Source organism: Saccopteryx bilineata, chromosome 5 (genome assembly GCF_036850765.1).
Source record: "Saccopteryx bilineata isolate mSacBil1 chromosome 5, mSacBil1_pri_phased_curated, whole genome shotgun sequence".
Taxonomy (NCBI): Eukaryota; Metazoa; Chordata; class Mammalia; order Chiroptera; family Emballonuridae; genus Saccopteryx; species Saccopteryx bilineata.
Window position 1 is genome coordinate 75,087,821 of NC_089494.1, and position 23,620 is coordinate 75,111,440.

Consider the following 23,620-nt stretch of genomic DNA (forward strand, 5'->3'; position numbering starts at 1 on the left):
TATTTAACCCCCACAGCAACTCTATGAGGCAGGTGATGTTGCTGGAGACAGGATTTGTACTTGGGCATGCTGCCCTTGACCCCTTCCTGTTAGCAGCCTATCTAATATTCCCAAGATCACAGCAAAGTATGAACATGAATATTAACCATAACTGAGGCAATAAGCCATTTTCACTCTGCTACAGTCTCCAGTCCCTCTTGGGTCGTAGCTCCTTATTTGTTGGGGAGAATCCCTTGATGGAGCTGGCAGTGTCTCTGGTCACCCTCCACCCAAGGCCAGGTCAGGGGCAGTAGCAGAAGGAACACGGCAGAGGTCACAGGTATTCTTACCATCTAAACGGTGTATCTGCCCTTGCCCCTACCCTGGCATAATACCACCTAGTCTGACTCCAATAAGATTCTAATTCTGATACAGTCTGGGAGTCTGTCTGTTAAAGCCAATCACCCTATATATGAGGAACCAGGCAGAGGGCTCTGCTGAAGAGAAAGTGGGCCCAGCATGGTAGGTACCAGTTGGCTTGTGTAGAAATGTGCCCAGGGAGCATTCCCAGGAAGAGCTTCCATGAGACCAAATCTCCAGCCAGGTGGAATGAAGGGCACAGAAAGCATATAAACTGTGGTTTCTTATTTCCAGTTGGCGTCTTAGTAATTTCTCCTTCCCATCAGAGGAGGATTAAGGTTGGTTGAAGCACCAGGCGCAGAAGAAAATATTGGGCCCTTTACATTACAAAAAAGTGTAAAGTTGGGGTTTTGTGGGGCCCTTGAGAAACTGGAGCCCAGGGCACGCACCCAGTGTGCCTGCCCGTTAAATCCGCCTCTGCTTCTCATTCTATGATAAGAACAGGGGCTCATGTCTTGGTGAGACTGCCAGATTCTCTTTGTACATTCTTCTGGTGGGAGTACAAACGGGGAGGTGGAAGGAGGAAGAACCGCGCATTCCTAAACACTTTGTAAAGTGTAGGCAACCAGTGACTGTGAGGCGTGACTCCCTGCCGTCCACCTGAGCTGTCAGACAGGCCTCTCACCCCAGGGAGTCGCAGAGGGCTTCTCCCTCAAAGCTGTGCCTAGTCGGGCAAAAACTGAAATTCAAGGTAGGTCAAAATACTAAAATTTCTCCTTCACTGAGAATGACATTGCACCAGAAAATAGAGTGGATTTGATGTCAATATATAAATTAGTTATTTTATAGGGAGTAGTACATTTTGATAAATACAATCTCAAACTTTGAACTTATTTTTATTTTTTCCTAGAATTAGCATTGGAAGCTATCCTCCAAGTAAGAAGTGTATTACTTGCCATCTAAGGCAAGAAAGGTGCCAATATTACACTGCGAGTTTCAGTGACTACTCCAAATACTATGCGCTGGTCTGCTATGGTAGGTAATGTACTTAGCACAAGCTTTTCCACTTCACTGCCGCTGTCTTCAGCCTTGTCACCACCATCTCATCACCTTAGCTACCGATTATTAAGCACTTGTTATCTGTGAAAGTCTTATCTAATGTGTATGGGGAAAAATAAGAGACATGGAAACATTATTATTGCTATTTTTTGCTGTCGAGAAAACAGAGTAACTTGCAAAACATCCTCACTGCTATTAAGCATTACAACCAGAAGAGGAGCAAGGGTCTGTTGACTGTAAATCCCAAACTTTAACCCACCATAGTGCCACAGCACCATGATGTATGCAAACACTATCTACCAGCCCTCACCGCATGATTTGAGGGATACCGTAAAAGGGAGAGTTCTCTTATAAAATGGTTGCCTGGAGAAATGTCAAACTCTTACAGTCAGGGGGAAGAACCGTGGCCTAGAAGCCTGAGCTCTTCCCTTGGAGGCCAGTCACTCTTCGAAATGTTGTTTCAGTTGAGGATGGAAAAGGAACTTTGGTCATCTAGTATGTCTTTTTCTAAATTTAGAAAACATAATGAGTAGTCATTTAAATACTTTAAAAAGTATAGGTAATAAAAGAAACATTTTCAGTTTGCTTAAACCTGGGGTCCCCAAACTTTTTACATAGAGGGCCAGTTCACTGTCGCTCAGACCATTAGAGGGCCAGACTAAAAAAAAAAAAAAAAAAACAACTATGAACAAATCCCTATGCACACTGCACATATCTTATTTTAAAGGAAAAAAACAAAATGGGAACAAATACAATATTTAAAATAAAGAACAAATAAATTTAAATCAACAAACTGACCAATATTTCAGTGGGAACTATGGGCCTGCTTTTGGCTAATCACTTCTCACACCACAACCACCTGGCCCCAGAACCGGTGCCCCAGCTCATTTGGCTGTGTAGAGATGAATAAGCATTTTAACCCAAATGCTCAGTTTGATACAACACTTTCATATAATGGATCAATGGCATCTTTGAAAAGTCCAGAGGTGGTTGTTTAAGATCATATGTGTGATTATGGTATTTAAAAGTGTCCTCTTAAGTTATATGCAACATAATTGAATCTAAACCATGTATTTATGCAACATAGATTAAAAGATTACAGGCCAGGCATGTAGTATCATTGAACTAATGGGTACTGAATTGTCTGTCTTTCTCTTCTGAAGGCAGGAGTTGCTTTCTTCTAATCTTTATAATCATAAGTCTGAGAAGAAAGGTTAATGCATAATAGACATTGAATGCTTGCTAAATGAACATAAGTGGTAGAAATATCAAAGCATTGCTGCCCTTTGCAAAGTCTACCCAAAACTCATGCTAATATATTTACTGATAAAGACATCAGAGTGGTATATATACTTACATATATACAGTCCTATCTATATGCATTCTGCATTGGTACAATGCTTTAACCCTTTTTGAAAACACTTTTTACATCACTTTGTCTTTTTAATATTTGCTTAAGCCTGAGTGCTTACTGAAGAGATAAGGAAGCAAAGACTAAGCACTTGTCAAAAGTTGGTGGAAGAGTCCTTTCTAGAACTTGAATTGCCTGACTTTTCCACACTCACTCTTGCTCGGCAGTATGGTAATTTCCCATTTAGCAAAAAATATACTGTGTGGGAAGCATCACATCGTCTGGTGTTTTTGAAGCTCCAGTAAAATGAGTCACTGCACCATCATAAGAAAAACCTTGAAATCTTTCCCTTTAGGATTAAGAGTAAAGCCTTATTATGTAACTTCAAACTAGCCAAGAGAGAGATGGTGAGTAAATCCCAGATAATAGGATTAAAATAGGTGAAATCACATCTGTGATACTGATAGAACAAAAGCAATGCAAAGGAAGACAATTGATGCCACTAGGATCATACCCTCAGGCCATTTGTTTCAAAGGCAGTCAGTCGTTAGTCCTGTAGTTTGGGCAAAAGAAAGATATGCTAGTGTCACTTCTGGAACTGCATACCCATGAAAATTCCATAGGGCAGATACTGATTGACTAAAGTCAAGAAATACAGATTCATGTCTCATTTCCTTACATCCTGACCAAAAATATAATGTGTGCTTGTTCCTTTTAATAACTTTGAGGAAAAGCAGAACAAAATAGAATCTCTGAAATGAAATTTTATAAAATTCTGAAACTCCACGCAACCAAGAACTGCTGGTTTTTGAGGGATCCTAACAAATAATTTTCCTTCTCCTTACTCCCAAGTTAGATTGGAGCATCAGGAAGGAAATCAAAATAGTAGCTTTTTTACCTGTAAAGGTCAGTTGGAAAATGTGGCTAAGATGTGCAGCTTCCTAATATTGCACCCCAGAAATACAGTTACTCACATAATTATGAGTACAACTGGGTGACCGCTGGCTTCTCCCATTGTGCCTGGCACTGTCACGCAGCACTGAGCACAGATCAAAAACATATTTCTGCAGGCAGAAAAAGGTGAGGAACAAGGCACAATCAGGAGTCACTTATTTACCCCAGTCTATTGGACCTCACCAAATGGGTCATCTCCCTCTGCATATCCCAATCCAAGAGTGCTATTCTAATGACACTCCTTCCACATGGGCAGAAGCAAACTTCTAAAGGAGAACAAATGTACCTCTACCCCAAGCCTCCATGTTTATTGCTTTTAACCCATTGACAGCCTGAGCGAATTTATCTTTTAAAGTATATTTCTGGGTATTATTTTATTCGATAGTTTGAGTAAGTGATTAGACAGTGTTTAATGATTAGTGGATCTTGTTAAAATGGCTAGTTTCTACACAGAGAACCGGAATTCCATGTTGGAATATTTAGTAGACACTGGTGAGCCACCCAGACCTCCCAACTCAGGACTGAGCTGCTCAGAGTTCTGGTGGCTGACAGCTCAGAGCCGAGCCCCCTCCTATACCCTGGGAATTGCTTTCAACCCAAGCTACAACCAGTGACTGCTCCATTGTCCCGTATAAAACCAGCCCATAGACCCCACGTGAGACAATTCCGCAGGCCACCCAGCTCCAAAGCTCCGGGTGGGGTTGGCGGAGGTCCCCACAGTGACTGCACTAAACCCATCTACTCTTGCAGCCTTAACTTTCCTCCCCTCTCCCACATACCACCCCAGATAAGCTTCTAGCCCACAAAGCTCCTTCTGGGTCTGTTTCCTACAGAATGTGACCTTCCACAGCGTATTTGAACAGGCGACATATCCTACAGGAGTTTCTTTCTTCGTGTATTAATTACTTTAAAGAAAGATGCTGGAATCTACCCATCAAAATAAATGTAACCAAGAAGCCAAATTGAAAATACCATCCGGGTACTGGTGAAGAGTTCTTGATGATAAATATACAGCTAAAACTGACCCCCACAGCAGGACGTCTTTCCAGAAGGCCGTACATCACTGCCCCTTCTGGGATTCATCTGTGTAATTAGACCTGAACTATTAGCACTTCTCTTGGAAAAGTGCACAAGTAACTCCTCTCTCACATCTGCTCTTTGCCTGTGCTCTGATTTCATGTGCTGTTTAAATGTATAACCAGAAGGGTGATGTTTACTTCTCTATGGGGAAAAATAGCTGCAGAATTAGGTGTACTTGCGCTTGATACTAATTACAAATACTACTAGCAGTTCTCATTGAAAACTAAGTGTTATTTCAAAACCAAACCACGTTTTTGTTCTCTTCTGTTGAGCACAGGCCCAGGCCTCCCGATTTCCACCCTTCATGATGGCCGCACTGATCAAGGTACTCTCTCTTGCATGCTATTGTCCTGTCTACAGAACTCCTGAGGTCTAGGTGACACTTACGCTAGAGGAGGCAAGAAAGTTTTCCCCATAACAACAAGTGCAAGGGTGATGGAATCTTGTTATCACATAGCTTATTATTACACAGAGTTGGATAGTCTTTGAGTCAAACCAGAGCATATGAAATTTAATAATTATTTGCAATAAGAACTTGGCATAATGCAGATGAGTTCTATCAGAGAGGTTAATTCTGTCTTCCCTAATCAGCTTTATAAAAAGCACAGAAGCTCAGAATTGGAAGAAAACTTAATACAACCTCTCTCCCAAATAAGAAGACCTTTTTTTTTTTTTCTTTTTTTTTTTTTGGTAACATCTCAAATCCAGATATAACTTCGGTTCAAAGCAGAGGGTGACTATCATGCTAGCTTTTTTGATTTGACAGCTACGTCACACTGTTGCCACGTCTGAAAGCCCTGAAATTTGGAGGCTCTTTCCATTTTCAACTGCTACCAAGATAGTCCTCGTCCATTCCGTATTTGTGATATTGGTTCAAAATAGTTTGCAGATCAAAGATAACCTCTTTTGTTCTCCACAGAGTTATACAAGTGTGTAATTGCCCGGAAGCTCTCAGGCAGGTTCTCCATTATCTTTTGATGTACTATTAAACAATGTTATAGGGCTGAAGGTGATGGTGACTAGGTACAATGAAGGACTTCAGCACTCATGCCTGCAATCATCCCTGGACAGCTTTGGTGACAAGTCAGGAGACTGCTTTGGGATTAGTTTGTCAGCCAGCTTAATGACTCAAGGGATAGGTGAAAATTAGGTAATGAGGAAAACAGAATCAATTCAGCAGCTTTGGACAGACCGGGCATTATAATAATGGGACTGTGAATTTAGTGTCATTTTGAACTTGGTTTAATTTTTTTTCTCTTGAGGTCTCACAATGAAATACTTTTAAGAATAACAGATTGTATTTCTCAATTTGACTCATCTTAATCTTCAGAACTTAATGAAGTTCTACTTTCAAATTTGTAACTTTTGGTTTTAATGAAAATCACCATAAATGTATATAATTACCATTTTTCCATGACTACAGAATCAAGGTCAGCTTCTTTTTTTCCAGACACCAATTTCTGCAGGGCATAAAAAATTTTATTACCTTACCTAATACTAATATACATAATATGCATTTATGTTTTCTAACTTGCAAAATAGAATACATCTTTTTTAGACCACAGTTCTGCAAACTTGTTTAATAATGAAATTCTCCAGAGATTTTATTTTATTATAAACACTCTGAGGCTCTCCCAGAAAATTCAATTCAATAGATCCTAGATTATGTTAGTTAATCTGTATCTTTAATAAATGCCCAAATTTTGGAGTTGAATTTCACAATAGATGCTGTGGCTTCTATTTATTTGTAGTTCTTTTTTTCATCCATTTTCCATTGCATTTGGTGCCAGAAATCTTTATTCAGCAGATCTTTATTAAGCACTTCTCACATTCAATCAGACACTTCTAGATAATAGAAACTAAAATGAGTTGATACTGGGTCAGATGTGGTCCTGTCCTCAGGGAGAATATAGATCAATGGGGAATATAAATGCGTGAGTAGACAGTTACAATACAATGGGGTAAAGTATTAAGACACAGGAAATAGAGCATGGAAAGCATTTAAACAAGAAGCTCATCTGGGTTTTGGAGTTAGGAAATGTTTCATAATGATAGCTACCTCACACTGGTGACTCAGAAATACGAAGGGGTATTGATGCTGCTTGAATATTTGGCTTGGTCAGTGGAATAAATTGATGTTTTTTTTATTGAAAAGGGAAATCATATTGGAGGAGAACATTTTAGGGGAGATGATGAATTTTGTTTTGAATGTTGAGTTTGAGGTACTGATGGGATATCCAAGTGGAGCTGTCCTGGATAGTTTTGGATCTGAATGTTGGAGGATTGGTTCAAGTTGATGATCAAGAAGTCATTTATTTGTGGGCATTGATGACATAGTTACTACAGCCATGGAAGTATAATATATGGGACAACAGAGTGGGAAAAATTAGGGTGGGCAAGGGTAATGGAAAGTTATCCTACGCTAAAACTGTATGGAACACTAACGTGAGAAATGGAAAGAGAAAAAGAAATGAATCTGTTAAGGAGACCAAAGGGGAACAGTATGTTGTCCTGAAGGGCAAGGCAGGAGAGGATGTGTAAAGTGCTACAGAGAGTGTGAGGTGAGGCTTGCTCTGAATCCATGAACTTCAGCAGGAGGGGTTAGCATTAGCTTTATCACAACTGTTTCAGTGAAACAAAAGAAGTGGAAACCAGATGGAAGTAAATTTAGGCCTGCATAGGTGGGAAATAAAAAGAGACAGTATTTTCAATAGGTCTCACTTAATTTTGTTTTTGAAAGATGACAAACATTTTAGCATGGTTAAATGCTGATGGAATAAATTAGGAGACCAAAGCAGTATAAGACATAAAGGAGAGAGGTTCCTGAGAAGTTGGGACAAGATGGAGTTCAGAAAAATATAAGGGAATTAATCTCTGGCATTGTGACGAGAGAGAATGAAGAATTATGCATGCAATTGCATGAAAGTTTGAGGACATTGCAGAAAACAGTACAACAGCTTCATTTTTTTTGCAAAGTGAGTAAGATCATTTGAAAACAACAGCTAGCACTTGAACCAGATGCTATAAAAACTCAGAAGAGTTGGCACTTGACAACGAGGGCCCCATTGAGGATTAGTTGCTTCAGGCACAGCAGGTGCTCATTAAAATTACCCGACTGATGGAATGACCTCATATTTCAGCTTTTTAACAGATTTTTCACATAATTTAATTAATGGGCAATATATGGTAGTTAATGTTTTAAACAAAAATCTCATACATGATCTACCATTCTTATCACTTAATTTTATCATAATAAAAAGTTTACAGATATATAAAGAAGACACACTACGTGTTAGGTCCTGGGCACTGGGCACACTGGGAGTGAAGCCAGGTAAAGGGTGCAGTCTGCACTGTGGCACTCTTTTTACCAGATTATAGGCTTGCAATGTGAGCCACATAGAGAAGCCCAATTGCCACCCCTCCTGTCCTCACAAACCTGTGAAGTTTTATTTTGCTCCAAGGGGTAAAAAAAATTGACCACTTATTATTCGTAAAAATGCAACTCCAGATTGTAGAAACATTAGTAAACTTTTAAATTAAAAGGCATTTCAGTAAGTCACAAATCATAAAGTTTCACTAGCTAGAATAGACAAGGTATCAACATCAAACCAACATGGAAACACCTGCTCATTGTCTCTAACTTCCAGTTCCTGTTGGGAAAATGATAATAATAGTAATAAATAAATAAATAAATAAATAAATAAATAATTCGGCCACACTGTGCTTGCATCACACTGGATTTCCTTTCTTGGTGACTGCTCAACATATAAAATCCACACAAGGAAAACGAAGAGCAGGTTCATTGTACTCAGAATTGTGTATTCCATTTATTTACTTACTTACTTACTTATTTGGTTTTAACTTTTAAGATGACATAAGTATCTCCTTCCGGGTGAATTATCCAAAGTTAAAATGAAATTATTATGTATCTTATACAACTTATACCAAAAACATCTATAATTGTTCTAAGATTAAATATAACATGTTGGAGCAAAATGCCATGGATATATGAAAACTGAGAGTTACAAGGGAAGTGGTTTGGCAAACTTAGTGTAGCTCCAAGTACTCCTCCAGTTCCCCACCTTCAAGGAGCACTTTTTTAAAAAGGCACAAAAACAAGAAGTTCGCAGGATGTCTTTTGTAGAAATTTTTATATTTCAGAAATCATTCAGACCCTCTTTTAAGAAATAAAGCTACAAACTCTACATATTATATGAAAGTCTAACTTTTCTCTAGAAAATGCCTGGTATCAATTCTAGTGCCAAATAAAGCTTATAAGCTTACTCAAAGCCCCTGATTTCTGGAAATACAATCTACAACATCAGGAGATAAATGTATTTGTTCAGTTTCAAAAAATTAAACTGTGAAACATAACTAAGCTCAAATATAAACAGCTGTTTTTTAGAGAATCTTTTAAGCTGAAAGATGGAAAGAGATCACAGTATGTATGTATCTTTGTTTTAATAAGATATAAAACTACGATGAGAGAAAGAATCTGAGTAGAATGCACAGTAATTCAATATAAAAAAGGAAGACTATCTTATATTAATCAAGTATAATAGGAAAGGGTTAAGAAAGAAATAGATATTTTAAGAACACAGGAACGGATTTGAATTTACACATTACAGTGTGTCCGTAAAGTCACGGTGCACTTCTGACTGGTCACAGGAAAGCAACAAAAAATAACAGAAATGTGAAATCTGCACCAAATAAAAGGAAAACTCTTTCCAGTTTCATACCTATTCAGTGCAGTTCCATGTGGGCTCATGCACAGATTTTTTAAGGCTCTTTAGGTAGCTGTCCCGTATAGCCTCTACAGACTCGTCACTGACTGATGGCCTACCAGAACGGGGTTTCTCCACCAAACTGCTGGTTTCCTTCAACTACTTATCCCACCGTGTAATGTTATTCCTATGTGGTGGCACTTCATTATAAATGCGTCGATACTCATGTTGCACTTTGGTCATGGATTCGAATTTAGCGAGCCACAGAACACACTGAACTTTCCTCTGTACCGTCCACATTTTGACTGGCATGGCCGTGGGCTGCTCTGCTGTATACACAGTGTTACGTCATCATCTGCGCATGTGCACATGCTGCCACAGCGTCCTACAGAAACTGGGAGGGTTTTCCTTTTATTTGGTGCAGATTTCACATTTCTATCATATTTTGTTGCTTTCCTGTGACCAGTCAAAAGTGCACCATGACTTTACGGACACACTATATTAACGTTTAAACAACTTTTATAACTACTTTGTTAATTATTTTAAATTTGAGGTTTCAGAAATATAGATTTTACTCCTACTACTTTTCTTAGTGAATGATAAAATCAATGTTACCTAACTCAGGTGATAACTTCACATTAAAAAAAATTTGGAGATGAGAAAATATGGTTTAATAAACATTCTTGCTTCTCTGATTCTGCTGAAAATGTGTTTTGATGCAGTAAGAATCAGTGTAGGAGAAAATGATTGTTGTTCTTCATAAACTCAAACCAGCTGGAAAGACTGGATTAAAAATATGTTTGCCAATATAAAACTCCTTAAGCCATCCTGATATAATTTCAGTCTCATCCATATTAAACCCAAAGAAATTTTTAGAAAGGAATTTCCTTATGGAAACACTGCTAATTAAAAATAAATATTTTATTTTTTTTTAAGAAATTAAAATTCTGGAAGAAAACAAGGAACTGGAAAATGCTTTGAAAAACATCCAGCTGCCTAAAGAGGAAATAAAGAAACTTGAAGTGGATGATATTAGTAAGATCTTATAAAAACTTGTCATTTATAGATATGAAGTTGAGCACTTATCTTGCTTTTTAAAAAGTGATAGAGTAAATATTATAGTCCAAATCCTACTGTACTATAGGATCCTAATTAAAACAATCTTACTGTAGCAACAGTTACAGTTTCACAAAATACCTTTAATGAGTTTATGAATAGTGTTGATCTTATACTTTCCTATAGTTCCAAGACTGATCTTTTAAAAAAGCTTATCTAATTTTAATTTTAGAATCTACATTTCTAGAAAAACAATCATTCAAGATTTCTAGTAATTCATAAATTAAACAAAACTATGTAAAAAATAAGTTTTAAAACATCTTCTTGATTCTTAACAGTTTACTACTGATAAATTGATTTTCTGTTATAGGTATTATTAAAGAAAATTAATGTTATGAGTATAGAAGAATAAAGATTTTTCTCCTTTTTTTCCTCAAGCCTTATGGTACAAGATGATTCTTCCTCCTCAATTTGACAAATCAAAGAAGTATCCCTTGCTAATTCAAGTGTATGTAATACTTTCTTTGCTGTAAAATGTATTTACTGAAAATATGTTAAATACACAGTTATGAGATAGAATGAACCACTCTCCATAGTAATATTTCCTACTGATGCTGTTTTTATATATTCTTCCACTAATAAGAGTAAATAAAATATGGCTATTTAAATAGATGGAGGAAGTTTTGAGATCTTTAGATGGACTTACTTGCATTTGCTGTGTTGAATTTCCTTTGTATGGCAAATTGCCGAATGTGTCAGAATACCTTTGAAATAAATTGTGGCCAAAAAATTATTGTAAATAATCTTAGCATCTTATGTAATTGAGTTAGAAATGAAATAAGGGAATGGAATACATTTAGTGGAATCACACCCAAAATCAGTGCTGACCTACACACAGTTTGCTTAAAACACCATGCATTTTTTTTAGTATATCTTATGTCTGCTTTTAGCAAGTGGCAGGTGGCAGAAATGACGAAAAACCCACACATATTCCTTGAAATGCCAACCCTAGATGTATCCGTTTTGGGGAATAGGAGAGGCTGTGTCCCAAAACAACTTCCTTGTAGCAAACCTCTGGGAAAAGCCTGGTCCTCTCTTGATTTTGAGCCAGTTCTAATGCCACTGTTATTGAAATTTTATCATACAAATGTACTGGGAAATACTTAAGGCAATTCTTGGCCATGATGGGAAGTTGAGTTTTACAAGGAATCAGAGATTCTATATTTTCTTTTCTTTAGGTATGGAGGACCCTGCAGTCAGAGTGTAAGATCTGTATTTGCTATTAGTTGGATATCATATCTTGCAAGTAAAGAAGGGATAGTCATTGCCTTGGTGGATGGGCGAGGAACAGCTTTCCAAGGTGACAAGCACCTGTATGCAGTATATCGAAAGCTGGGTGTTTACGAAGTTGAGGACCAGATCACAGCTGTCAGGTGAGCACCTGTCATTCAAACAGAAATGGTTATGCAACAAATGTCACATAGTCACTATTAGGTTTCTCATTCTTAATGACTTAATTTATTTTGTCTATTTTTATAATGTCTATTTTTCTAACTTCATCTAAAGCTACCATTAATCTTTTTTTAATAAATAAATTTTTATTAATTTTAATGGGGTGATATCAATAAATCAGGGTACATATATTCAAAGAAAACATGTCCAGGTTATCTTGTCATTCAATTTTGTTACATACCCATCACCCAAAGTCAGATTGTCCTCTGTCACCTTCTATCTAGTTTTCTTTGTGCCCCTCCCCCCCTTCTTTCCTCCCCCCACCCCCCGTAACCACACACTCTTGTCCATGTCTCTTAGTCTCATTTTTATGTCCCATCAATGTATGGAATCCTGCAGTTCTTGTTTTTTTCTGATTTACTTATTTCACTCCGTATAATGTTATCAAGATCCCACCATTTTGTTGTAAGGGATCCGATGTCATCATTTCTTATGGCTGAATAGTATACCATGGTGTATATGTGCCACATCTTCTTTATCCAGTCTTCTATTTTTTTTTTTTACAGTGATTAAAGCCTTTAAGGCTACCATTAATTTTAAAGGGATATTTTTGCCCAATATAAGAAAAAATTAATCATTCAAGAGAGCTGATAAATATGTAGAAAAATTATTTATAATGATAAGTGGCAAATACTCTCCTTTGATATTTGTCATTCTAATAGCCTTTCATTTATTAACATGGCTCACAATAAGCAGAAAAATATGTATAACTGTAGGGATGGTCTGTAGAAACCAAACAACTGAATTTGTTCAAGCATTGTGGATTCTATCTCATAAATTTTGGAATAGGTCAAGATTTCACCAGCATTATATACAGGGTGAGGCAAAAGTAGGTTTACAGTTGTGAGCATGCAAAACATAGAATTTATTCTTGTATTATTATTTATTAGTCATTGTATTACTTTCCATATAAACAACTGTAACCTACTTTTGCCCAACCTCATACTTATAGGTGTTAAACATTTATTTGTAATTAAGCCAGCAGTGAAACTCGGTTGTGTTATCATGAAAGTGTTTCCTTATTTTCACTTGACAAAAAGTTAATTGTTCATTATAAAAATTATATTATAAAAATGTTTAGAGAAAAAACAAGTTCATAATTCAAATTCTTCCCTAGTACATTCTCAACCACAATTTATGGCTCAATCATCTTTTCCTAAAACAAAAAAAATTATAGCCACCAATATTTTTGCTTATTTGAAAAAACTGTTCAGGATTTTTTTGGATAGTTCTCTATAGTTGTTAGGTGTCTGTTATTATGATGAAAGCAGATGAAGTTATAAGACAGTAGTTTATAAATGTAAAAGCTAAAAGGCTGACTGGACTCTCAGTAGTGGATGTACATATGTGCATGACACTTGAAAGTTAAATACTGCTTCACACCAAACAGCAATTTAGAAATTTATTAGTACATTGCTTTGATGATATTAATGTAATTAATAGTTATTAATTTTAATTCAGCATATACAACACAGATTGTATTTAACATCGAGGAGCCAGGCCCAGACAACACTTTTCTGTATTTTGACTGTAATCAAAGCAGAAAAGTTTAGACTCACAAGTCATTATTTTTTAAAATAGAAAAGTAATCATAACCCATATGCTTTCAAATTTTTATTCCATTCTGTGAACAGTAATACACACAAAAAATTGATTAAAAACAGACTATTTGAGTAAAATCTTACAAATCAGTAAAGTGGATTATCAAACAACACTACACAATCTGTAGACCTCCTTCATGCCTAATGTAGGAAGTTCCATCTTTTTTTACGAATCCAGATTTCTGACCTTCCTGCTGTTAACTCCGGGAGAGTCTTCTGCCTGACAGAAATAGAAGAGGTAGATCGGGGAAAGACTTCACGAGGAGATCAGTTTCTCATATAAAGACGATAGTGTACCTTAATGGGAATATTAACACAGTTGTTAACATTATGAACTTAGTTCTTTAAAAAAAAAATTTGCACTACCGGTTAAATCTATTTGTATTTAAACCATGCAATAAACACCAAGGACATGTAATCCTGAGACTCTGTCAAGATAGAGATGTAAATGATGCCTCATTTGTAATTCAATTAGATATTTTCCAAAATTAATAGAGCTAAAAAGTGGTCTGTTTTAGCATTGGTTAGATTATCACCTACTAATAACGACAAAATAGAGCATTATGTTTTTGTGCACTTATTTGCCACAAAATTGCAGCACTTAAATTTAAGATACCTCAAGGAATAAAACACATAGCTCTTTAGTGTGTTCCTTGGATGAAATGAAAATTTAAATCTGAAACCCATGTATAAATCTTAACAAAAATTGTTATTTCTGATGTTCAACACGTAGCACAGCAAACTAAAAAGTCTACCAATTTTCACAATAGCATAAATCTCTTTGGCATTTAGGATTGAAGATGGGCCAGGGTCGATAACTGACTACCTTTATCTTCAATGAGCCATTTTTAGAATGGAATCCAAAGAATGCCTCCCGCTATAGATCATGCATATGTTCAATCATTTACTCAGCCGTTCAACAGGATCAGATAGTAATGCATGCCATGGCAATACACTGTATAAGGTTGTGCAGTTTAAAATCTCTATTTTCAATGTATGTACAATCTTTGTAAAGTGGATAAACTGCCTATATTTTAAAGGGATGGCATTGCTGTTTGATTAAACTTTCGGTCAATATCCTACTGAACAAGGGGTGACTGCACAGCCCCCACAAAGGACAGGTGCAGCAGTGCAGATGCCAGTTGGGGCTGGCCTGGGTGTTGCTTGACACCATCACTCTGCAGAAGCAAAAAGGAAGTCTTGAAACCCAATGCTTTGAGAAAACAAAAGCGGAAAAGGATAGATTTACAATGATAATCCTGAGAATAATTCAACCACGTATCTCCTCAAAAAGGGTTGTAGGAATCTGACACTGAATGTCTTACACAGAGAATTAGGAACTGTAAATCTTCTGTGGTAGCTCTCAAATTACTTCCCCCAAAAGAAGGAAATTTGTCACCATGAATCTCATAAAATTCAATCTGGGTAAGTTTTTTACTTACCAAAGTAAAATCCAATATATATGTTTAGAAACAATAGTAAGTATGAGTCAGAGTTAATAAGTAAGTTTAAATAAAGAAAAGTAGGTAAAAATTAAAAAGAAACCACACAACCTCACTAGTTTTGACTAGGCAAAAGAAATCCTTCAAAGGAGGTGCTTGTGAGGTCAAAGAATACGTGAAACTGGGACCTGCTTTCTTTGGGCTTCTTTGCAAATGTTGCATATGTGAGATCCACAAAACTCCAGTAGTTAGAGAGTCAAGTTTGCTCGTTTGGGGTATGTTTGGAATATTTTACATCCCATAATTCTGAAATTTAATGTAACTTGAGGGTTAGTGAGAAGGTAGAATTGTACGTTAAAAATATATATAACATACATGGTATAAGAAGATTTCCAAAATAGAATAATAATTGATCACTAGAATTCTAAATTGACCTTTGGTCCAGGGCCATTTTTATGAGAGAAAAGTTGTAAAGTTCAGTCCAGCATCCAAAATTAGAAAACATCTTTTTCATTTGTTACTAACGTTTTGTTGATTTAACCACATTATCAACAGTATTTCTGATAAGCCTCTTGGAAGCTCTTCAGAATTTGGAGGTAAATTTTATAGAGCCTTACTGCTTTCAAAGTGCTAAGAATATCTAGGTAACTTTTAACCTAGTCCTGCCACATTAAGTGTTAATGTTTCATTTCCATGTTAACTATTGCACTATCATTTCGTGTAAATGTCATCGTTTCGGAACAAACCTAGGAAGGGAACTGTTGAGAATTTCCTGTTTCCATGAATCACCTGTTATTTGCTCTTACCCCAGATGCAAGGCAACATGATTGCTAGCTTCTGGGAGATCATAAAAATCACGATTGGTTTTATGGCTCAGAACCGTCTTCAAACACTAGTGGCAAGCTTACTTTTTTAACAAAGGAAGTGAACCTTGTCTTCTTTCATTTGGCTTTTGAAGTTTGTGGAAGAATTGCCCGAATGCCACAATTTGCTGCTCATTTTCTCAACTTTACCAGGAACGGCATCCACACAGGTAGCCACTTTCCATTTGCTGCTGCATTTCTTCCCTGTACGCTCCTCAGTGTCCCTTACAATTCGTGTTGGGTAAGCTGTGACTGACGGGGCTTCTTCCCATCTGTTTGTCCCGGGCATTTTCCCAACTCCTCTGTGCACTGGAGATGTACACGTCGAATCAATGCAACATGCAAAACGGTCACTGTAAAAAAACTCAGTTTTTCAACAAATGAAAATCACTCCATCTTGCTTTAGGAGAAGAATCAGAAAAGGCATTAACGTACCTGAGAGGAACAAAGACATTATATTTTCCCAGGGCCGTGTGTGTCACCGTTTCCTCCCCTCCCACCCATCACTGTTGCACCTTGGCCTCTGCCGCCGCCCTTCCAGTTTGCTTTCGGTTTCTTAAGTTTTTATTAAACGCTTCCCCAAATAAATCACAATTGCCCCTGAACACCAGTTGTCACAGCAGCATAGAATAAATTGGCCTAAAAGACTCTTTTAAAACTTGAAAAGTTACATTTTTGAAGGCTTTCCATGACTTTTAAAAGTTGCTCCTAAGGAGAGTTTCCAAATGGAAGCTCTTATGTGATGGAGTTCAATTGAATCATGTCCATATCCTAAAAGATACATATGATAAACTGAGGGTACTTAAGTATGAAATGGGAGAGGGAATGGATATTTTCCATGGATGGATGTGACAAAAATGTCAATGGTGACTATCATTAACATCTGAGCACAAGAGGTCATGAGAAATTAATAAAATTTAAAATAGGAACAACAAAAACTTCTTTATCAAAAGCCAGGGATTTCGAAATATGGTCCTCATCAAGGTGCTGTTTCCTCTTGTTTTACTGTGAGCCTGTTTCTTGACCTCTCTGAGTCCCAGGTAACTCACCCACACAATTAGGATATGAGGCCTTTAAACCTTGGAAAGTACAACTCAACAGATGTTCAGTAGAGTCTAGAGGATCCTTTTATCCTTTGCAGAAAACATGATAATATTCTTTTAATTATTTGTAAATGCAGCCTGATTATGCATGTGTTTAAACAAAGAAAATGTAGCATTTCTATTAAGTTTTTGGATTAAATATGGTTGTGTAATGAAGTAAATGTCATGTGTACACACTTAAAATTCTAAAAATTTGTTTTCTTTTACTTTAGAAAATTCATAGAAATGGGTTTCATTGATGAAACAAGAATAGCCATATGGGGCTGGGTGAGTTGTTTTATGTTTTATGCCTGTTACTCAGTTCAGCAATCATCATTTTCTAAACTGTTCGCTTATAAGGTTTCTCATGAAATGCTAATATTGCAACATAATTTAATTTGTTAATGAAAACAGTCCATTTTAATAAGCTGGACTTCAAAGTGATGGCTATAAGTGTTTACAGAAACTTTTAGAATATAAATTCCCTAGTATTTTTCCTATCCCAGTCATATCTTGCTTGATTTTGGAGCAGAGAATTAATCAACTTTTTTTTAACCAGACCTGATGTTAATTTGTGCTAATTAGAGAGAAATGTATTATTTAGTTTCTTAGGTATAGGTAGTGGCAATAATCTCATGTTTGAGGAACTGTGCAGGTCTTTAAAATATACACTAAAAGGAAGTAGCAAAAATTATTGGTCATGGGTAATGTCACTGAAAAGTTTAGAGAAACATTGGAAAGGATTTAAATTTGCCCACTATAAATTATGATAATTACCTTTCAAGAAATATTATGTTTCATTTTTGGTCTGAATTTGTACGTTTGCAAGTCAATTTGGGTGTTTGGGAGTTTTTCTTGGCTGTTTTCTGTGAGCACAGTGTCATCCACAAGATGGAGAGAATGAAACCCAATAGTAAAGGAGGAAATCTGCAGAATTCCGCTCAAGTCTCAGCTCAGTGACTAGAAGAGCTGTTAGGAAATTGTGAAAAGTTGTTACTTCAGGCCCTTTGGTTCTTCATAAAACTATCAAATGATAAGTATTTCAACAGAATAGGATTCAAAGTGTGGAAATAAATAAAATATTTTATGGTGAAATATTTCAGATAAGACCTTTCCTGCCATCCATTTTAATGAAGTTTCCTAAAGTAAATCCTTGAAAAATTTACATTTCAAGCTGAACAGTTACATATAATCATTAGCATTTCTCTTAGAATTTTACTTTTATTGTAGGCTTTGAAATAACTATAAAATAGAACTTTTAATTTCATTTCTGCAACATGCTCAGTATTAGCTTGGTAGAGACCACCTATGTAGGATGATTTAAGAAACTACTCATCACCCCAAAATATATCCATATCAATCTGAAAATCTTCAATAAGAGATTCTTACCATGTCTGTTCAAATGCTTGTGGAAGAAACAGTATATTAGCCCCCCTTTATTGCTTACTTTCCAACATGGCAGTGATTGTGAGGTAAACCATGGGAGCATGTGTGAGAGAAGAAATGACTGAACTGCTAACAGATATAACACATGAGAAGCCCTAAATCAGCAGGAAGACCTGGGAGGTCCTGAAAGAAAAAGACCTTAATACTACTTTCTTTTTCTTTTCTTTTGAGATATAACTTGTGGAGACCACCAGGGAGAGAAGTGGCTAATTCTGGCTGTGAGAGCTAAGTGGAGGTTCAGAAATTATGTAGCACTTGAACTTGGTGAAGAGAGGTTAGTTAAGGGGCATTCCGGTGAGAATGAGGACAACACTGCCCAGGTCCTAAGTAACAAACAGTATGGTGTGTGTGACAAACTCTGGATTGGTTAGGAGTGCCTGAACTTTCAGAAATATAAGGCATATGATAAAGAAAGTGTACATGAGTCAGGGTAGATAGGTAACCAGAGGACAGGACACACAAAGTAGAATGGGCTTTATTTATGGCTCTGTGACACCTTTCTTTTCTCATTTTTCTATGTCTCTATGGACATTACACTCCATTCATTCTTTAAGTGTCAGGGTTTCTCTGGGTCTGGCCTTGATTCCTATTGTTCTTTATTTCTTGGGGAAACTCATGTGGTTGCAAAGATAATGATGACTGCCAGATGCTGCCCCTAGCCCACATTTTTCTTCTGAGTTCCACCTTTCAAATACCTACGGATCACCTTTTCCAGATGTCTTACAGGAGCCTCAGGCTTCACTAGCCCAAGCTAAACTTGTTATGCTTTACTTTAAAACAAGTCTTCATCTTTATTAAGGATCTCACCTCATACCTAGCCACCCAAGTTAGTAAGTTCAGAGCTGTTTTCAACTTTCCTTGCTCTCTGACTCCAGTCATTCTGTTGTTTAATAAATTCCATCAATTCTATCTGCAGACATCAAAATCTGTTCTCTTCTCATCATCCTCACTGACCTAGTGAAGAGAGGCACCAGGGTCTAATGATAAGCAATTTGAATTGATATGTGTGATCAACGATATAAAAGTAGGACAAATGCACCTCTAATGAGACTATATTAGATTCTAACTTGCCATAGTTCAGGTTTCTTCATATGTTATTTAGGCTAGAGCTTCTTAAGTTTGGGCTTGCATAAGATCACCTCGAGAACCTGTTAAAACACAATTACCAGGGACCTACTACCCGAGGTTGTAATTCAGTGTTCCAAGTGGAACTCAAGGGTTTGCATTTCTAACAGACCCAAGGTAAGCTGATTCTTTTGGTCCATGGACCACAGGTTGTGTGGTATCAGTTTAACTATTCCAGTTGCTTCTTAACTATCTTCACTACTTTGGCCTCATAAGCTCCACTATTTCTAAAGAAGGTATTGTTACAAAACACAGTTCTTACCAAATTGTTTTTCTGTTTATGTATTTTGAAGTCCCACACACTGACCTCAAGCTAGTGCCCAAACATATTTCCTTGCAGGCAAGACTCTTGGCAAGCTGCTCACAACCTAGCTTTCCAGTCTCACCTCTCTCCACTTTTCCCCACACTTACTAAATAATTTGACTTATGTCTGTGCTTGCTTGTTCCAGTGATTTTGTAAATCCTGCTCTGTGCACTAGCAATGACTAGTCTCTTCTTCCACTCTCCACCTATTCCTCATTCTACAATGGAAAATTCCTACATGTTTTTAAAGACCTAACTCAGAAATGACCTTTTTTGTGCTCCAATAGCTCTTAATACTGCTCTTCGAGGAATTACAATGTTTGACCTTGTCTATCTATTGGTTTCTACCATAAGAATGTAAGCTACTCAAGGGAATGGCTTTGCCTTTTTTTAGCTTTGTTTCTCAATTGTTTAGCAATAATATTTGGCCATGTCACACATCTATAATGTTGTTTAACCTGAATTTAATTCTATAAGTCAATATTTCACTAAATGTGTTCTATTAGTGCCAAGAAATTTTTAAAGAAAATGTTCTGTGGTCTAATAATTTGGTAAATAAAAAATTCATATAATAGTGTATAGACTATTTGAAGGAACAGTAGAGAATCCTGTTAAATTTTGTTTAATACAGTATTGCCAAAAAGTATTTGATTCTAGGGGTACCTCTTTGAGAGCACTCTTGAACTCAATAGGAAGTGGAATTGGTGTCTTAGAAAGATACTCTTGTTTGCAAAGTAAAGGGTGGCCTAAGGTGCAGAAGGGAGTACGCCAAGGACTTAGGAAACTGGTAATACTGGCAACAAATACCAAGAGCTTGATTTAGGCAGTGAAGTAGGCAGTGGGAAGGGGTTATAGCTCTGAGTGCTCTTCTGTAGTTTAATAGGCAGAGACCTATGGGAAATTGGAGGGGAGAAAGAGGAAGACATTGAGAATGACCATGAAGGCTATTTAGCTATTATTGTGTTCTATATTTGGAAAGCAAGTATGTCATTCCATGAAGTGGTAGGTAGGTATGTTAGTGGTCTGAGAAATACACTATAGCTAACCACACATTTTTTCAAGTCAGTTGGTCAATAGGCTGCAAATCCTATTTTCTTCTACTGTCCAGATTAAGAAGACGAGAGGAGGAATTTTTTTTTTTATAATTTTTTTTTTTTTTTTTTATTTATTTTTTTATAATTTTATTTTTTTAATGGGGTGACATCAATAAATCAGGATACATATATTCAAAGATAACAAGTCCAGGTTATCTTGTCGTTCAATTATGTTGCATACCCATCACCCAAAGTCAGATTGTCCTCTGTCACCTTCTATCTTGTTTTCTTTGTGCCCCTCCCCACCCCCTATCCCTCTCCCATTCCCCCCTCCCCCCCGTAACCACCACACTCTTATCAATGTCTCTTAGTTTCACTATTATGTCCCACCTACGTATGGAATAATACAGTTGAGAGGAGGAATTTTTGTCTCACTCTTCTGTTTTTCCTCTCTCACACAAACCCAAGTCCATTAGTCCTCTTTTAAGCTGCTTGATAGATATCTACTATGTCCCCAGTACCATGCCTAGGAAATGTCTGTTGTGACATTTAACTGGGCAGTTTTGTCCCTCAGAGGACATTTGGCAGTGTCTAGAGAGATTTTTGGTTGTTACAACTGGGGTGGTACAACTCACATCTAGTGAAGAGAGGCCCAGAGATGCTGTTAAATATCCCTACAATACACAGCACAGACCCCACAAAAAAGAATATCTAGCTAAAATGTCAACAACACTGAGGTTGCAAAACCCTGGTTTATGCAAAGAAAAATTGACGCAGTTATTTTCTGATGACTGAAGAATAGTGGGGGTTTTGCTTAAATTATTAGAATAACAACCTCATTTATGGGCTTTGCTTTGTTAATATAGGCCTAGCCAGGTGGTGTTGAATAAGCATTAGTTCATGATTTAATCTTAGTTTCTTTCTCTTCCAGTGACTAATTTTAAGCAATTTGAATTGCTATGTGTGATCAACGATGTAAAAGTAGGACAAATGCACCTCTAATTAGACTATATTAGATTCCAAACATAACTCTCCTCAAAGCACTTGCTCTAGTGTAAGGATGTAGAAGATATGGTGTGGGCTGTGGAGCCAGGTGTCCTAGGGTTCAGTCCCAGCTCTGCTGCTTACTGACTACGTAACTACTCTAAGTTTACTCTGAGCTTCAATTTCTTCATCATGAAATTCAGCAAGAATTTCCTTGCCAAGTTACTGTACAGTTAGATGAGTTAATAGGCAAGTGATATATTAAACAAATATTCTTTTTATTCCTATTGTGTTTCAGGTCATATTTCCAGTACTGGGGATATATTCATTAACAAAATAGCCTGACCAGGCAGTGGTGCAGTGGATAGAGTATTGAACTGGGATGTGGAGGACCCAGGTTCAAGACCCTGAGGTTGCCAGCTTGAGTGCGGGCTCATCTGGTTTGAGCAAAGCTCACCAGCTTGGACCCAAGGTCGCTGGCTTGAGCAAGGGGTTACCCAGTCTGCTGTAGCCTCACAGTCAAGGCACATATGAGAAAGCAATCAATGAACAACTAAGGTGTCGCAATGAAAAAACTGATGATTGATGCTTCTCATCTCTCTCTGTTCCTGTCTGTCTGTCCCTATCTATCCCTCTCTCTGACTCTTTCTCTGTCTCTGTAAAAAAAAAATAGACAAAAATCTCTACCATTATGGAGTTGGGTATGGTGGGTAGTAAGACAGTAAGCAAGATAAGTAAGTAAAATGTTTAGAATGTTAAATGATGTTGAATGCTATGGAGGAACACGAGATAAGACAGGAGCGTGGTATGCTGGGTGAAGACTTGAAATGGGGAGAAAGTAAACCATACCTATTTGAAAGAGCCTTCTGGCAGAGGATGGTGTCATTTACATAAATCCTGGGGCTAGATCAAAGAATATCAAGATGGCCAGTAAACAAGGGGTGGTGTGAGGTGGGAGAAGGGAGATAGATTGTGTGGGACCACCAAAACCTTTGCAATAACCTTGGCCACACAAGTATCAGCTCATTATTATTGCCTGTAGGTAAAATGTCCCACTGTGCATTATAGCTCACATAAGTACATTCCATACACCCCTCAAAATTCTGTGCCCTTCTAAAAATGTTTTTAAAGATATCCTTCATTTAAGCAAAATGGCAAGGCGTCTAAGTGCAAAGGACAAAATTCTAGAATTCTCATGGCCAATCTGCTCCGTGGGTTCTTTCCTTGTGGCAGCCACCCACTCTGCCTTAGAGTCCCACCCATGAGAAAGCAGAAGAAAGTTAACTCTGGTGCTTTTTTTCCTCTTTATTTCTACAATAGGAATAGCTTTGTTCAGCTGACTGAGAATTTGAAGTATAACTTTTTTTGTTGTTCTGATGCTATAGTAGCTTTGTTCTTAGAAATTCTTAGAGACAGTTTGTATTCACCCTAAAAACATGAAGATTTTATTTAGATACAGCACTGTTACCTAATCCCCGAGTAGATACAGTTTAAGAATTTCTAAGACTTTGAAAGGGAGTTTTCAAAGTCCATTTTATTATTTTGCAAAAGCTTGCAATTTTAATCTCACTCCATTCTCTTTCCTGTTCCAGAACATAGGAGAGGAGAAGCAGGATCTAAAGTAGTTACTAGTAGTGAACACACTTTTCCAATAAAACCATAAG

General features: G+C 37.1%; 1 protein-coding gene across 1 annotated transcript in view; it reads left to right on the forward strand.

Moving 5' to 3' along the window:
• The window catches only part of FAP (fibroblast activation protein alpha), a 74,900-nt gene that overhangs the window by 45,093 nt on the left and 6,187 nt on the right, over nucleotides 1-23,620 (forward strand). Inside the window, exons 16-21 of the mRNA XM_066279434.1 lie at nucleotides 1,250-1,374; nucleotides 5,061-5,108; nucleotides 10,444-10,542; nucleotides 11,002-11,071; nucleotides 11,802-11,996; nucleotides 17,297-17,351. Coding sequence (XP_066135531.1) covers nucleotides 1,250-1,374; nucleotides 5,061-5,108; nucleotides 10,444-10,542; nucleotides 11,002-11,071; nucleotides 11,802-11,996; nucleotides 17,297-17,351 — 592 coding nt within the window. The remainder of the gene's footprint in view (nucleotides 1-1,249; nucleotides 1,375-5,060; nucleotides 5,109-10,443; nucleotides 10,543-11,001; nucleotides 11,072-11,801; nucleotides 11,997-17,296; nucleotides 17,352-23,620) is intronic.